The sequence below is a fragment of the Mesoplodon densirostris genome, chromosome 2 (assembly GCF_025265405.1).
Source record: "Mesoplodon densirostris isolate mMesDen1 chromosome 2, mMesDen1 primary haplotype, whole genome shotgun sequence".
In the NCBI taxonomy this organism is placed as follows: Eukaryota; Metazoa; Chordata; class Mammalia; order Artiodactyla; family Ziphiidae; genus Mesoplodon; species Mesoplodon densirostris.
In genome coordinates, this window is record NC_082662.1 from 145,379,474 (window position 1) to 145,397,189 (window position 17,716).

At 47.1% G+C, this 17,716-nt stretch overlaps 2 protein-coding genes across 2 annotated transcripts; both read left to right on the forward strand.

The window, feature by feature from the left end:
• Positions 1 to 10,233: 10,233 nt before the first annotated feature.
• Positions 10,234 to 11,913, forward strand: LOC132483414 (Golgi-associated RAB2 interactor protein 4-like). Its single transcript, XM_060088708.1, has one exon. It carries the CDS (start codon positions 10,234 to 10,236, stop codon positions 11,911 to 11,913), a length of 1,680 nt encoding a protein of 559 aa, XP_059944691.1.
• Positions 11,914 to 16,036: 4,123 nt separating this feature from the next.
• On the forward strand, positions 16,037 to 17,716 carry LOC132483415 (Golgi-associated RAB2 interactor protein 4-like). The gene has a single exon (XM_060088709.1). It carries the CDS (start codon positions 16,037 to 16,039, stop codon positions 17,714 to 17,716), a length of 1,680 nt encoding a protein of 559 aa, XP_059944692.1.

The following is a 17,716-nucleotide window of genomic DNA, read 5'->3' on the forward strand; positions in this document are numbered from 1 at the left end:
AGCCTCTGCCACAATGTGTGATTGACTGCACGCATACCCCTTCAATAAAATCATATATAATACTGACCTCTGCCCCCCTACCTCTTTGGAGCAGTTCCTCAGAGCTATCTGAGATGCTGTCTCCTGGGCTCTAGTCCTCATTTTGCCCAAATAAAACCTTACAACTCTCATGTAGGGCATTTTTCTTAGTCAACAACTATCTAATTAAATCTGCACTAATACCATAACCATATGTAGCTACTGAGCATTTGAAATGAAGCTAGTCAAAATTGAGATGTAAGTAAAATACACATCTGATTCCAAAGAGTTAATACTAAAAAGAATATCTGAACGATGTTTTATATTGATTACATGTTGATATATATATATATATATATATATATATATATATATATATATATATATATATCAATACATATATATATATATATTTTTTGAAATACGCGGGCCTTTCACTGTTGTGGCCTCTCCCGTTGCGGAGCACAGGCTCCGGTCGCGCAGGCTCAGCGGCCATGGCTCACGGGCCTAGCCGCTCCACAGCATGTGGGATCTTCCCGGACCGGGGCATGAACCCGTGTCCCCTGCATCGGCAGGTGGACTCTCAACCACTGCGCCACCAGGGAAGCCGCATGTTGATATATTTTTAATACACTGGATTAAGTAAATGTATTATTAAATTTTCACCTTTTACTTTTTTTTTTACATCTTTATTGGAGTATAATTGCTTTACAACGGTGTGTTAGTTTCTGCTTTATAACAAAGTGAATCAGTTATACATATACATATGTTCCCATATCTCTTCCCTTTTGCATCTCCCTCCCTCCCACCCTCCCTATCCCACCCCTCTAGGTGGTCACAAAGCACCGAGCTGATCTCCCTGTGCTATGCGGCTGCTTCCCACTAGCTATCTATTTTACGTTTGCTAGTGTATACATGTCCATGCCACTCTCTCACCCCGTCACAGCTCACCCCTCGCCCTCCCCATATCCCCAAGTCCATTCTCGAGTAGGTCTGTGTCTTTATTCCCGTCTTACCCCTAGGTTCTACATGACATTGTGTTTTTTTTTTTTTTAGATTCCATATATATGTGTTAGCATACGGTATTTGTCTTTCTCTTTCTGACCTACTTCACTCTGTATGACAAACTCTAGGTCCCTCCACATCACTACAAATAACTCAATTTCGTTTCTTTTTATGGCTGAGTAATATTCCATTGTATATATGTGCCACATCTTCTTTATCCATTCATCCGATGATGGACACTTAGGTTGTTTCCATCTCCTGGCTATTGTAAATAGAGCTGCAATGAACAGTGTGGTACATGACTCTTTTTGAATTATGGTTTTCTCAGGGTATATGCCCAGTAGTGGGATTGCTGGGTCATATGGTAGTTCTATTTGTAGTTTTTTAAGGAACCTCCATACTGTTCTCCATAGTGGCTGTACCAATTCACATTCCCACCAGCAGTGCAAGAGTATTCCCTTTTCTGCACACCCTCTCCAGCATTTATTGTTTCTAGATTTTTTGATGATGGCCATTCTGACTGGTGTGAGATGATATCTCATTGTAGTTTTGATTTGCATTGCTCTAATGATTAATGATGTTGAGCATTCTTTCATGTGTTTGTTGGCAATCTGTATATCTTCTTTGGAGAAATGTCTGTTTAGGTCTTCTGCCCATTTTTGGATTGGGTTGTTTCTTTCTTTGTTATTGAGATGCATGAGCTGCTTGTAAATTTTGGAGATTAATCCTTTATCAGTTGCTTCATTTGCAAATATTTTCTCCCATTCTGAGGGTTGTCTTTTGGTCTTGTTTTTGGTTTCCTTTGCTGTGCAAAAGCTTTGAAGTTTCATTAGGTCCCATTTGTTTATTTTTGTTTTTATTTCCATTTCTTTAGGAAGTGGGTCAAAAAGGATCTTGCTGTGATTTATGTCATAGAGTGTTCTGCCTATGTTTTCCTCCAAGAGTTTGATAGTTTCTGGCCTTATATTTAGGCCTTTAATCCATTTTGAGCTTATTTTTGTGTATGGTGTTAGGAAGCATTCTAATCTCATACTTTTACATGTAGCTGTCCAGTTTTCCCAGCACCACTTAATGAAGAGGCTGTCCTTTCTCCACTGTACATTCCTGCCTCCTTTATCAAAGATAAGGTTGACCATATGTGCGTGGGTTTATCTCTGGGCTTTCTCTCCTGTTCCATTGATCTATATTTCTGTTTTTGTGCCTGTACCATACTGTCTTGATTACTGTAGCTTTGTAGTATAGTGTGAAGTCAGGGAACCTGATTCCTCCAGCTCCATTTTTCGTTCTCAAGATTGCTTTGGCTATTTGGGGTCTTTTGTCTTTCCATACAAATTGTGAAATTTTTTGTTCTAGTTCTGTGAAAAACTCCAGTGGTAGTTTGATAGGGATTGCATTGAATCTGTATGTTGCTTTGGGTAGTAGAGTCATTTTCACAATGTTGATTCTTCCAATCCAAGAACATGGTATATCTCTCCATCTATTTGTATCATCTTTAATTTCTTTCATCAGTGTCTTATAATTTTCTGCATACAGGTCTTTTGTATCCTTAGGTAGGTTTATTCTTAGATATTTTATTCTTTTTGTTGCAGTGGTAAATGGGAATTTTTTTTTATTTCACTTTCAGATTTTTCACCATTAGTGTATAGGAATGCCAGAGATTTCTGTGCATTAACTTTGTATCCTGCTACTTTACCAAATTCATTGATTAGCTCTAGTAGTTTTCTGGTAGCCTCTTTAGGATTCTCTATGTATAGTATCATGTCATCTGCAAACAGTGACAGCTTTACTTCTTCTTTTCTGATTTGGATTCCTTTTATTTCCTTTTCTTCTCTGACTGCTGTGGCTAAAACTTCCAAAACTATGTTGAAGAAGAGTGGTGAGAGTGGGCAACCTTGTCTTGTTCCTGATCTTAGTGGAAATGGTTTCAGTTTTTCACCATTGAGGACGATGTTGGCTGTGGGTTTGTCATATATGGCCTTTATTATGTTGAGGAAAGTTCCCTCTATGGCGACTTTCTGCAGGGTTTCTATATAAATGGGTGTTGAATTTTGTCGAAAGCTTTCTCTGCATCTATTGAGATGATCATATGGTTTTTCTCCTTCAATTTGTTAATATGGTGTATCACGTTGATTGATTTGCGTATATTGAAGAATGCTTGCATTCCTGGAATAAACCCCACTTGATCATGGTGTATGATCCTTTTAATGTGCTGTTGGATTCTGTTTGTTATTATTTTGTTGAGGATTTTTGCATGTATGTTCATCAGTGATATTGGCCTGTAGTTTTCTTTCTTTGTGATATCCTTGTCTGGTTTTGGTATCAGGGTGATGGTGGCCTCGTAGAATGAGTTTGGGAGTGTTCCTTCCTCTGCTACATTTTGGAAGAGTTTGAGAAGGATAGGTGTTAGATTTTCTCTAAACGTGTGATAGAATTTGCCTGTGAAGCCATCTGGTCCTGGGCTTTTGTTTGATGGAAGATTTTTAATCACAGTCTCAATTTCAGTGCTTGTGATTGGTCTGTTCATAGTTTCTATTTCTTCCTGATTCAGTCTTGGCAGGTTGTGCATTTCTAAGAATTTGTCCATTTTTTCCAGGTTGTCCATTTTATTGGCATAGAGTTGCTTGTAGTAATCTCTCCTGATCTTTTGTATTTCTGCAGTGTCAGTTGTTACTTCTCCTTTTTCATTTCTAATTCTATTGATTTGAGTCTTCTCCCTTTTTTTCTTGATGAGTCTGGCTAATGGTTTACCAATTTTGTTTATCTTCTCAAAGAACCAGCTTTTAGTTTTATTGATCTTTGCTATCGTTTCCTTCATTTCTTTTTCATTTATTTCTGATCTGATCTTTATGATTTCTTTCCTTCTGCTAATTTTGTGGTTTTCTTGTTCTTCTTTCTCTAATTGCTTTAGGTGCAAGGTTAGGTTGTTTATTCGAGATGTTTCCTGTTTCTTAAGGTAGGATTGTATGGCTATAAGCTTCCCTCTTAGAATTGCTTTTGCTGTATCCCATAGGTTTTGGGTTGTCGTGTCTCCATTGTCATTTGTTTCTAGGTATTTTTGATTTCCACTTTGATTTCCTCAGTGATCACTTCGTTCTTAAGTAGTGTATTGTTTAGCCTCCATGTGTTTGTAGTTCTTACAGATCTTTTCCTGTAATTGATATCTAGTCTCATAGCGTTGTGGTCGGAAAAGATACTTGATACAATTTCAATTTTCTTAAATTTACCAAGGCTTGATTTGTGACCCAAGATATGATCTATCCTAGAGAATGTTCCATAAGCACTTGAGAAAAATGTGTATTCTGTTGTTTTTGGATGGAATGTCCTATAAATATCAATTAAGTCCATCTTGCTTAATGTATCATTTAAAGCTTGTGTTTCCTTATTTATTTTCATTTTGGATGATCTGTCCATTGGTGAAAGTGGGGTGTTACAGTCCCCTACTATGAATGTGTTACTGTCGATTTCCGCTTTTATGGCTGTTAGTATTTGCCTTATGTATTGCGGTGCTCCTATGTTGGGTGCATAAATATTTACAATTGTTATATCTTCTTCTTGGATCAATCCCTTGATCATTATGTAGTGTCCTTCTTTGTCTCTTGTAATAGTCTTTATTTTAAAGTATATTTTGTCTGATATGAGAATTGCTACTCCAGCTTTCTTTTGGTTTCCATTTGCATGGAATATGTTTTTCCATCACCTCACTTTCAGTCTGTATGTGTCCCTAGGTCTCAAGTCGGTCTCTTGTAGACAGCATATATATGGGTCTTGTTTTTGTGTCCATTCAGCCAGTCTGTGTCTTTTGGTGGGAGTACTTAATCCATTTACATTTAAGGTAATTATCGATATGTATGTTCCTATTCCCATTTTCTTAATTGTTTTGGGTTTGTTTTTGTAGGTCTTTTCCTTCTCTTGTGTTTCTTGCCTAGAGAAGTTCCTTTAGCATTTGTTGTATAGCTGGTTTGGTGGTGCTGAACTCTCTCAGCTTTTGCTTGTCTTTAAACGTTTTAATTTCTCCATCAAATCTGAATGAGATCCTTGCTGGGTAGATCTTGGTTGTAGATTTTTCTCCTTCATCACTTTAAATATGTCCTGCCAGTCCCTTCTGGCTTGCAGAGTTTCTGCTGAAATATCAGCTGTTAACCTTATGGGGATTCCCTTGTGTGTTATTTGTTGTTTTTCCCTTGCTTCTTTTAATATGTTTTCTTTGTATTTAATTTTTGACAGTTTGATTAATATGTGTCTTGGCGTGTTTCTCCTTGGATTTATCCTGTATGGGACTCTCTGTGCTTCTGGGACTTCGTTAACTATTTCCTTTCGCACATTAGGGAAGTTTTCAACTATAATCTCTTCAAGTATTTTCTCAGTCCCTTTTTCTCTTCTTCTTCTGGAACCCCTATAATTCGAATGTTGGTGCGTTTAATGTTGTCCCAGAGGTCTCTGAGACTGTCCTCAGTTCTTTTAATTCTTTTTTCTTTATTCTGCTCTGCAGTAGTTATTTCCATTATTTTATCTTCCATGTCACTTATCCGTTCTTCTGCCTCAGTTATTCTGCTATTGAACCCTTCTAGAGTATTTTTAGTTTCATTTATTTTGTTGTTCATCATTGCTTGTTTCCTCTTTAGTTCTTCTAGGTCCTTGTTAAATGTTTCTTGCATTTTCTCTCTTCTATTTCCAAGATTTTGGATCATCTTTACTATCATTATTCTGAGTTCTTTTTCAGGTAGACTGCCTATTTCCCCTTCATTTGTTAGGTCTGGTGGGTTTTTATCTTGCTCCTTCATCTGCTGTGTGTTTTTCTGTCTTCTCATTTTGCTTACTTACTGTGTTTGGGGTCTCCTTTTTGCAGGCTGCAGGTTCGTCGTTCCCGTTGTTTTTGGTGTCTGTCCCCAGTGGCTAAAGTTGGTTCAGTGGGTTGTGTAGGCTTCCTGGTGGATGAGGCTGCATCTTGTCTTTCTGGTGGGCAGGTCCATGTCTGCTGGTGTGTTTTGGGGTGTCTGTGGACTTATTATGATTTTAGGCAGCCTCTCTTCTAATGGGTGGGGTTGTGTTCCTGTCTTGCTAGTTGTTTGGCATAGGGTGTCCAGCACTGTAGCTTGCTGGTCGTTGAGTGAAGCTGGGTGCTGGTGTTGAGATGGAAATCTCTGGGAGATTTTCGCCATTTGATATTATGTGGAGCTGGGAGATCTCTTGTGGACCAGTGTCCTGAAATTGGCTCTCCCACCTCAGAGGCACAGCACTGACTCCTGGCTGCAGCACCAAGAGCCTTTCATCCGCACGGCTCAGAATAAAAGGGAGAAAAAGTAGAAAGAAAGAAAGAAAGAAAGAAGGAAAGAAAGAAAGAAAGGGAAAGAAAGAAACAAAGAGAAGGAAAGAAAGAAAGAAAAGAAAGAGGATAAAATAAAATAAAGTTATTAAAATAAAAAATAATTATTAAGAAAAAAAAAATTTTTTAAGAAAACAAACAAACAAAAAAAAACCGGACGGATAGAACCCTAGGACAAATGGGGAAAGCAAAGCTATACAGACAAAATTTCACAGAGAAGCATACACATACACACTCACAAAAAGAGGAAAAGGGCAAAAAATAATATATCGTGCTCTCAAAGTCCACCTCCTCAATTTGAGATGATTCGTTGTGTATTCATATATTCCATAGATGCAGAGTACATCAAGTTTACTGTGGAGCTTTAATCCGCTGTTTCTGAGGCTGCTGGGAGAGATTTCCCTTTCTCTTCTTTGTTCGCACAACTCCCAGGGCTCAGCTTTGGATTTGGCCTCTGAGTGTAGGTCGCCGGAGGGCGTCTGTTCTTCACTCAGACAGGACGGGGTTAAAGGAGCAGCTGCTTCGGGGTCTCTGGCTCACTCAGGCCAGCGGGAGGGAGGGGTGCGGATGCGGGGCGAGCCTGCAGCGGGAGAGGCTGGCTGGACGTTGCACCAGCCTGAGGCTCGCCTTGCATTCTTCTAGAGAACTTGTCCCTGGATCCCGGGACCCTGGCAGTGGCAGGCGGCACAGGCTCCTGGCGTGCTAAAAGATTACCTCTCCCAGCGTTCCTTGCAACTAGATGTGGTCATATGATAAAATGATGACCAAAGAAACATAACTAGAAGGGTCATGTGGGACTTCTGGAAGGCTCTGTAAAAGTGAGAGGCAGACAACATTTTTCTTTTCTTCCCCTTTCTCTTGCTGATGGCCTGGAATATGGACTTGATGAATGGGGCTCCAGCAACTATCTTGGAATATGAAGTGACCTTAAGGATAACCAGGAAAAGAAAATGAGCCTAGGTCTCTGATGACACAGTGGAGCTGCCATACCAGTTTGACTTCCTTCCTTTCAGACTGCTTTTAAATGAGAAAACATATATATCTTGTTTAAGTTCAAATAATTGGGATTTTTCAATTATTTGTAGTTGAAACTAATGCTACTTGCTCCATAAGCCTTCTAGCATTATCTGATGTTTTTAAATTTTGTATATGTTTGACTAAAAAATAAATTTTAATTAAAAAAATAAGCTTTTATACCAAAATTTGGCAAAAACAGTTCAAGAAAAACCTCACACACGGATATCACTCATAAACATAGATACAAAAATTCTTGACAAAATTTTGGCCAATTGAATCCAGCAATGTAAAAATAATGCACCATGACCAAATGCGGTTTCCAGGGAATGAACTCAGCATTTAAAAAACAATCAGTGTACTTGACCACATTAACAGAATAAAGGATTAAAAATGAAGTAATCAGGGGCTTACCTGGTGGTGCAGTGGTTGAGAGACCGCCTGCCGATGAAGGGGACATGGGTTCGTGCCCCGGTCTGGGAAGATCCCACGTGCCATGGAGCGGCTGGGCCCGTGAGCCTTACCTGCTGAGCCTGCGCGTCTGGAGCCTGTGCTCCACAACGGGAGAGGCCACAACTGTGAGAGGCCTGTGTACCGAAAAAAAAAAAAAAAATCAAGTAATCAGCTCAATAGATGAAGAAAAAGCATTTGAAAAAAAATCAATCATCCTTCACGATAAAAATGCCCAGAAAACTGAGAATAGAAGTGAACTTCTTAAACTTGACAAAGGGCAATTCTGAAATAAAACTACAGCTAACAACATACTTTATGGTGAAAGATTGAATGATTTCCCCTGAGAGAGGGAACAATGAAAAGATAACTACTCTTAACCCATCTGTTAAATGAGGAGTGTGTGTGTGTGTGTGTGTATGATTGTGATAAAATTCACCACTGTAATTTTAGAGTGTTCAATTCAGTGGCATTCAGTACATTCACAATACTGTGTAAACATCACCACTATCTAGTTCCAGAATTTTTCATCACCACAAAAGGAAATCCTGTACTCCCCATTCTCTGATCCCTCCAGCCCTAGGCAACCACTCATCTGATATCTGTCTCTATGGATTTGCCTCTTCTGAGTATTTCCTATAAATAGAATCATACAATATGTGGCTTCTTTCACTGAGTATAATGTTTTCAAAGTTCATCCACGTTGTAACATATATCAGTACTTCATTCCTTTTTATGGCTGAATAATATTCCACTGTACGGAGAGCCCACATTTTGCTTATCCAGTCATCTGTTGAGGGACAGTTGTGTGTATTTTAACAGAAAGATAGCCTTTACCCTCAAGGAATGAATCTCTATGGTGGGATTTCAAGCATAACATCAAACTGGAGAAAAGAGAGTTGGGAGCAAGGGCCTTTCTCAGAACTTTCAAGTCACAATTTAGAGATCACGTATTCTGTGACTAGCTCTTTGAGAGTGACAATGAGGCAGGATGTCTAATGGTGTCAAGGCTTCCAAACCACTTCTGCCTGGTAGGGAGGTTAATACAGGACAGCATCTGGCAGGCTCTTGGAATCAAAGCTTACATCTCAGGCTACTCAACCCCCATTTCACTGGGGGAGGACATGTCATAAGAACAACTAGGTTTCCACAAACAGGCTGTTTGCACAAGCATAAAGGAAGGGAGGATCTGAGTGATCCCCTGGAAAATTTAATCCCCACATCAGCCCAATTGCTGTCTTGGGTTCTCTCCATAACATATATACACAAATTAAAATTAATTATACAACTTCTCATAATGCATCAAATAGGTCTTCTTAAATGTAGTTAAATCAGTCCAGTTTGAAAACATTTGGCTGGGCCAAGCTTTCTTTGTGAGGCTAAGTACAGTAGTGGTTCAGAACAAAGGCTTTAGAATCAGGTAGACCTGCATTCAAAGAGTGCCTCTGCTACCATTACCTCTGGGAACTGAAATAGGAGATACAACCTCAATTGCTTCACCTATAAGCTGGGAACAGTAGTTAACAATACCAAACTCAGTGGATTCTTACCACCATATGTGGTAACTCCTAGCATGGTGCCTAGGAGAAGCAAATTTTAATGTTTTTATTAAAAATCACCATCGTCCACGTTTACTGAGATTCTATGAAAGGACAGACTAAGGACCGCCACTGCCAACTCTGCCTTATTCGATACAATTAAACCATGAGCTGAAATGGTTCAAATTGATCCCATCATCTTACATTCCTATAGATTTCATCCAGTAGCTGAATTTGGGGGAGGAAAAGAAAAAGGACCCACACAAAACTTTCCCACTTGAAGACATTTTTATTTTGGTAACGCACCTGAGTCCCTGGCAGGATGGGCCTGTCCTCCGCGGGGGCAATGGGGTGTTTGGCAGAGGATGGGGGCCCTGCCCTGAGGGGGCAGCTGGGGGATGAGGCAAAGGGCTTTGGGACAGTGATAGGTCACAAAGGGCTTTGTGACACTGATAGGTCACAAAGGGCATCAGAGGATAAATAGGCTGTGCCAGGGGGTTAGGCTGACAAAGTGGTTACTTCTCTCACTAGGACGGAAGTTCACCACAGCCTCTTGGGGAGATAAAAACCCAGAAGCAGAAGTGAGGTGAGGCGGAGGGGGAGCCTGCCGTACCTCTCGACACACTTGAAGAGATTCGGCCTGGGCTCCAGGCGCCCTACAGCGTCCCCGCTGTGATCATCTGTGATCATCTACCCACACCCCTGCTGCCTCTGGGAGACCCTGAGGCAAACGTGGGGGCCTGTGGGGCGGGCTTGGAAGACCTGCCACAGGGCCGCCTGTGTGACGCAGGAGCATCGCAGCTCGCTCTTCTGCCAGTGAGGCCGAGGGAGGGAGGAGCCAGGGAGCCGCCTTAACCGCGCTGCCTGTCGTGATCAAAGACAGCCATGAGTGGGGACTCTCTGCTCCCGTATCACACGGCCCGGAGCAGCACCTGGGTGGACCTGTTCACCACCACCACGGGGAAGCTGCAGCAGCAACTGCACAAGGGCGAATACGACCATTTCAAGTACGCGCCGATATTCGAGAGCGACTTCATCCAGGTCACGAAGAGGGGAGGAGCGATTGACGTGCACAACTGTGGCGGCATGCTGACCATGGGCATCACATCCACCAGCCCCGTCCTCCCGCTCCCAGACATCATGCTGCTGGCCCGACGGGCCACCGGCTGTGAAAAGCACGCCGAGCGCAGCCAGGCCACCAAGGGCAAGAGTCACAAGGCTGCAAAGACCTTAGAGCTCACCAGGCTCCTTCCCTTGGAGTTCGTGAGGCTCTCCACTCACAGTCGTGAGAAACAACAGCTGCGCGTGAAGCTTGCCACTGGCCGCTGCTTCTACCTGCAGCTGTGTCCCCCTCTGGACGCGCGGGAAGACCTCTTCGCCGAGTGGGAACAGCTGATTTACCTCCTACGACCACCAGTGGACAGTGAAAGCAACACCTATGCCGTTCCCGTCTGGGACATGACCTGCATGCCTGTGTTCGAGGAGGAGCAGGACGGGAGGAGCCCGGCCGTGGAGGATTTCCAAGGAAAGGGGCATCAGGACCAGGTGAGCGTCAGCAGCCTCCACACGTGCCCTGAGGTGGCCGGGGCCACGCCTGCAGCTTTTGCTGGGGGGCACGGAATCCAACTGGACTCCCACAAGCCCGATACCATGCCCGATGCGGCCGCTGCGAAAGCAAAACCTACTACAGGGCTTGACAAAGCGTCCGCATCGCGGGCAACGACCAAGGTGGAGACAGCAGGGGTGGCAGGAGGCACCGCGGCGGGTGCTCTGAGCACGGCAGTGATCGAGTCTCCTGCCGCTCAAGAGCGGAGCACGGCCAGAGCAGCCACAGCCAGCGACGGGCCCGGAGGAAGCAAAACCAACACAGCCACTGGGGACACGGCCACAACATCCCTGAGGAGCGGGAAAACGGCCTTGGCAGGTGCCGAGAACAATTCAGAGTATGCTTCCAGCACGTCCACCAGCCTCTCCCCAGGGGCCGGCATGACTGTGGTCGGAGCAGAACCTACCAGCAAGACTGTCAAAGGAAGAGCCGACAAGGACCATGAGGGGACCCTCGTCTCAAGCTTGCCACAGGAAGGCAAAGTGAGCAAACAGGGTGGCAGCTCACAGAGAGTGTCCCAGGCCCGCAAGGGAAGAAGGGAGAGGAGGGAGCACTGGGGAGAGGACAGGGCTCTGACGAGCCCCTCGCTCTGCAGTTCCATGGAAAGCCACCACAAGGCAGCGGGGAGCAAGACCATCCCCAAAGCAGCGGGCCCGTGCTCAGGCGGCCGCAGAGCCACTAGACATGACCAAAAGGCCAAAGGCCACGGCAGCCCAGGGGGCAGCGAGCAGGGCACTGCCCCCAAAGGCATCAGCCGTGCTCCCATCACCAGGGACTCCAAGACCTCGCACAAATCGGGCAGGAGCTTATCTCCAGCGCGTTCAGGTCCCACCACCAACATACTCAGCAGGATCAGCTCTTTCTTCAGGAATGTGAGAGCCAGACTTACAAAAAAGACGGTGGCCTCATCACGAAATAAACATGGGAGCATCCTGGCGGAGCCAGTGGAAGGGACCTGAATGGAGGCCATCACAGAGACAGCAGAGAGTGGCCAGGGGCTGGAAATCACCGGTGTGACATCTGAGACCTTGGAACCAGAGACCGTTGAAGCCCATCAATAGGACCTAGAGCTGGGAGCTGCAAAGGGGACCAGGGCTCTGGGAAATACCCCTGGAGAGCCCATTTCAGCTTCCTTGCTGCAATTTAAATAAAAAACCATACAGTCTGAGAACGCATGCAGTGTTTTGTCTGAATTTCTAGGTCCCGAAGCCCAGCCGTAGCCTCACAGTGGATTCTGCCACAGTCTGAGACCCAGTGTCCAGGCAAGGGCAGCCCCACCTCACACACATGCTCAGCGCCAACAACAGTGCTCCATCTGGCTTCCACTCCTTTCTGGCTTTGCCCCTCAGGGCCATGGCTCAAAGTCAGACTATGGTCTGGGAAGCTCTCCTTCACTATCCCCCTGTTCTTTTTTTTTTTTTTTTTTGGCGGTACGCGGGCCACTCACTGTTGTGGCCTCTCGCGTCACGGAGCACAGCCTCCGGACGCGCAGGCCCAGCGGCCATGGCTCACGGGCCCAGCCGCTCCGCGGCATGTGGGATCTTCCAGGACCGGGGCACGAACTCATGTTCCCTGCATCCTCAGGTGGACTCTCAACCACTGCGCCACCAGGGAATCCCCCCCTATTCTTTTTATAAACGCTTATTCCCCCTGAAGGTCTGTAAACAGAGCCAGAACAGGACTCATGTCCCCTCGGGCTATTCAGTGGACAGAAATAAGGGCGGCAGTATTAGCTAGCAATCAGAACAGCAAGCACTCTCACCTAGACTTAGCCGTTCCCTGCCCGGGTATATACCCTGGAGAAACACACATGTTCTAAGAAACAACTCTTGAGAATGTTTAGAGCAAAAATACCTTAACAGCAAAACACGGGAAACAGCCCAAATTTCCATCAGCAGAATTCATACAGCAGGATAGGATGAGATCGGAATATTCAATAGTGAAAAATAAATGAGCTACTACACACATTAGCATAGATCAACTTCTCATGATTTTTAAAAACATCAAAAGAATGGGATACAGTTCCACTCATGGAACCATTCTGAAACAAGCTCAAACAACGGATTGCATAGGGTACATGTTTAAAAAAACGGTAGCTAAAACTGAGGGAAGAGTAAACACAAAATTGAGGACAGTTTTCTCTAGGGTGGAAAGGCTAGGTCAAGGAGGTTGACACAAGGCTGTTAGTGCTGCTGGAAATTGTTCTGTCTCTTAAGCAAGATGGTAGGTACACAGGTGTTGTAGTTTTCACATTTTACTAAAACTCTGAAATCAGGATGGTCCCACAATCACCGTGGCAGTTGTGATGAAGTTATTGCCAATGCCTTTCTCTTTTAATCACTTGTATTCATGCACAAAAATGATGTCAGAAAGGCCTGGCATCTTTTTTTTTTTTTTTGCGGTATGCGGGCCTCTCACTGCTGTGGCCTCCCCCGTTGCGGAGCACAGGCTCCGGACGCGCAGGCCCAGCGGCCATGGCCCACGGGCCCAGCCGCTCCGCGGCACACGGGACCCTCCCAGACCGGGGCACGAACCCGCATCCCCTGCATCGGCAGGCGGACTCCCAAACACTTGCGCCACCAGGGAGGCCCAGGCCTGGCATCTTTAAAGTACATTTATTTAAGGTAAAGTACAAGAACACTTGTTTGGTTATTAGGAAAAGAAGGAACGATATGCCTATTTTACAGATGAGAACACTGAGGCTCAGAGAAGGTAACCTGCTCCAGTCGCACAATGGGATCTTTGCAGAACAGTGATCCACCAGCCCACTTCTTTATGCAAATCCCTGTCTGTAGTATGCGAAGGAAGCAAGCAAACAAGCCTGAGATAGGGCCAGCACAAGAACCCGAGGCACCACCATTCTTACCATCATGTTCCAAAACTACAGAGATGAGCATCAATTTTACTAGATTGAGGGGAGGGAGGGGTGGGGGCTGGGAGCCGGTTTTCGAACTTCAGTGGGCTCACAGCTCTTAGCTGGCCTTATCTCGAGAGCAGCCAGTCCACCCTTGAGCTGTGTCTGGCTCCCAGGCTTCTACCTCTAGCCTCTGGCGTGACCCGGGCTGCGGCCAGAAACAGGCTCCCACCTGGAATTCCAGCGTTCACTCCTGGAACGTCCAGCATCCAGTCCTCCTCCAGCCACTAATTCAACTTCTGAATGCCCTGCTCAGAAGGGTTTCTCCACACCAAATCTGCAGGAACTTTTTTCTTCTGGGGCTCCAAAACCAAATCCTTAAACCTCACATGAGGGAGAGTATTTGTTAGGTCAGAGCATCCTTGTTGATTGGACCTCCAGTTTGGGACTTCCACAGACCTCATCACGGGAGGGTGGGGAGAGGTCTCTTCTGTTGGTGGACGGAATGGTGGGCACTTGGTGGGGAGCACTGATGAGAAAGGGAGGCAGCCCAAGACCTACACATAGGCACTGTTTCCCCTGGCCAAACAAGGTTCCTGACCCCAGAATTAACCCAGAGTTTCCCAGAAGACTAGGAGCTGCAGGGAGCCGCAATTAATGCTTTACTCTCCACCCGCTTTTCCTTGGACCCGAGGAGGAGAAATTACAAAAAGATCACATCACACTCCTTTGATCTTATGATTTCCACACAGGCAAGTGCAGGGAAACACTAGTCTGGAGGAAGAAAATGCATTCAAAGCACGTGCACAGGGACTTCCCTGGTGGCGCAGTGGTTAAGAATCCGCCTGCCGACGCAGGGGACCCGGGTTCGAGCCCTGGTCCGGGAAGGTCCCACGTGCCACGGAGCAACTAAGCCCGTGCGCCACAACTACTGAGCCTGCGCTCTAGAGCCCGCGAGCCACAACTACCGAAGCCCGCACGCCTAGAGCCCGTGCTCCCCAACAAGAGAAGCCAAAAATAAATAATAAAATAAATTTACAGGGAAAAAAACACGTGCATAGCCCTTAGCTGTTTATAAAGTTCTTGAATGTGTGTGCCCCCTTCCGATTCTCACGTCTTTCCATTCTGCGGATAAGCAAACGCAAGTCCAGAGCATTTGAAGGACTTGCTCAAGGTGGCAGGTGATGGTGCAGAGAGGGAGCTACCTCGGTGCAACAACTTTCAGACAGTGTGCCACCCCGGTCCCGCACAGAGGTACACAGAGGGTGGAGGAGACAGGACAGCACGAGTAATGATCACAACTCTGAGTGACAAATACAATGAGAGACGTGTGTTTGGGGACTGGATCTATTCAGAGGAGGGGGTCTGGGGCATGGGAAGGAGTTCTGGGTTAGGGAAGGCTTCACAGGGGAATTGGCACTCACCATCGTCCACGTTTACTGAGATTCTATGAAAGGACAGACTAAGCACCGCCACTGCCAACTCTGCCTTATTCGATACAATTAAACCATGAGCTTAAATGGTTCAAATTGATCCCATCATCTTACATTCCTATAGATTTCATCCAGTAGGTGAATTTGGGGGAGGAAAAGAAAAAGGACCCACACAAAACTTTCCCACTTGAAGACATGTTTATTTTGGTAACGCACCTGAGTCCCTGGCAGGATGGGCCTGTCCTCCGCGGGGGCAATGGGGTGTTTGGCAGAGGATGGGGGCCCTGCCCTGAGGGGGCAGCTGGGGGATGAGGCAAAGGGCTTTGGGACAGTGATAGGTCACAAAGGGCTTTGTGACACTGATAGGTCACAAAGGGCATCAGAGGATAAATAGGCTGTGCCAGGGGGTTAGGCTGACAAAGTGGTTACTTCTCTCACTAGGACGGAAGTTCACCACAGCCTCTTGGGGAGATAAAAACCCAGAAGCAGAAGTGAGGTGAGGCGGAGGGGGAGCCTGCCGTACCTCTCGACACACTTGAAGAGATTCGGCCTGGGCTCCAGGCGCCCTACAGCGTCCCCGCTGTGATCATCTGTGATCATCTACCCACACCCCTGCTGCCTCTGGGAGACCCTGAGGCAAACGTGGGGGCCTGCAGGGCGGGCTTGGAAGACCTGCCACAGGGCCGCCTGTGTGACGCAGGAGCATCGCAGCTCGCTCTTCTGCCAGTGAGGCCGAGGGAGGGAGGAGCCAGGGAGCCGCCTTAACCGCGCTGCCTGTCGTGATCAAAGACAGCCATGAGTGGGGACTCTCTGCTCCCGTATCACACGGCCCGGAGCAGCACCTGGGTGGACCTGTTCACCACCACCACGGGGAAGCTGCAGCAGCAACTGCACAAGGGCGAATACGACCATTTCAAGTACGCGCCGATATTCGAGAGCGACTTCATCCAGGTCACGAAGAGGGGAGGAGCGATTGACGTGCACAACTGTGGCGGCATGCTGACCATGGGCATCACATCCACCAGCCCCGTCCTCCCGCTCCCAGACATCATGCTGCTGGCCCGACGGGCCACCGGCTGTGAAAAGCACGCCGAGCGCAGCCAGGCCACCAAGGGCAAGAGTCACAAGGCTGCAAAGACCTTAGAGCTCACCAGGCTCCTTCCCTTGGAGTTCGTGAGGCTCTCCACTCACAGTCGTGAGAAACAACAGCTGCGCGTGAAGCTTGCCACTGGCCGCTGCTTCTACCTGCAGCTGTGTCCCCCTCTGGACGCGCGGGAAGACCTCTTCGCCGAGTGGGAACAGCTGATTTACCTCCTGCGACCACCAGTGGACAGTGAAAGCAACACCTATGCCGTTCCCGTCTGGGACATGACCTGCATGCCTGTGTTCGAGGAGGAGCAGGACGGGAGGAGCCCGGCCGTGGAGGATTTCCAAGGAAAGGGGCATCAGGACCAGGTGAGCGTCAGCAGCCTCCACACGTGCCCTGAGGTGGCCGGGGCCACACCTGCAGCTTTTGCTGGGGGGCACGGAATCCAACTGGACTCCCACAAGCCCGATACCATGCCCGATGCGGCCGCTGAGAAAGCAAAACCTACTACAGGGCTCGACAAAGCGTCCGCGTCGCGGGCAACGACCAAGGTGGAGACAGCAGGGGTGGCAGGAGGCACCGCGGCGGGTGCTCTGAGCACGGCAGTGATCGAGTCTCCTGCCGCTCAAGAGCGGGGCACGGCCAGAGCAGCCACAGCCAGCGACGGGCCCGGAGGAAGCAAAACCAACACAGCCACTGGGGACACGGCCACAACATCCCTGAGGAGCGGGAAAACGGCCTTGGCAGGGGCTGAGAACAATTCAGAGCATGCTTCCAGCACGTCCACCAGCCTCTCCCCAGGGGCCGGCATGACTGTGGTCGGAGCAGAACCTACCAGCAAGACTGTCAAAGGAAGAGCCGACAAGGACCATGAGGGGACCCTCGTCTCAAGCTTGCCACAGGAAGGCAAAGTGAGCAAACAGGGTGGTAGCTCACAGAGAGTGTCCCAGGCCCGCAAGGGAAGAAGGGAGAGGAGGGAGCACTGGGGAGAGGACAGGGCTCTGACGAGCCCCTCGCTCTGCAGTTCCGTGGAAAGCCACCACAAGGCAGCGGGGAGCAAGACCATCCCCAAAGCAGCGGGCCCGTGCTCAGGCGGCCGCAGAGCCACTAGACATGACCAAAAGGCCAAAGGCCACGGCAGCCCGGGGGGCAGCGAGCAGGGCACTGCCCCCAAAGGCATCAGCCGTGCTCCCATCACCAGGGACTCCAAGACCTCGCACAAATCGGGCAGGAGCTTATCTCCAGCGCGTTCAGGTCCCACCACCAACATACTCAGCAGGATCAGCTCTTTCTTCAGGAATGTGAGAGCCAGACTTACAAAAAAGACGGTGGCCTCATCACGAGATAAACATGGGAGCATCTTGGCGGAGCCAGTGGAAGGGACCTGA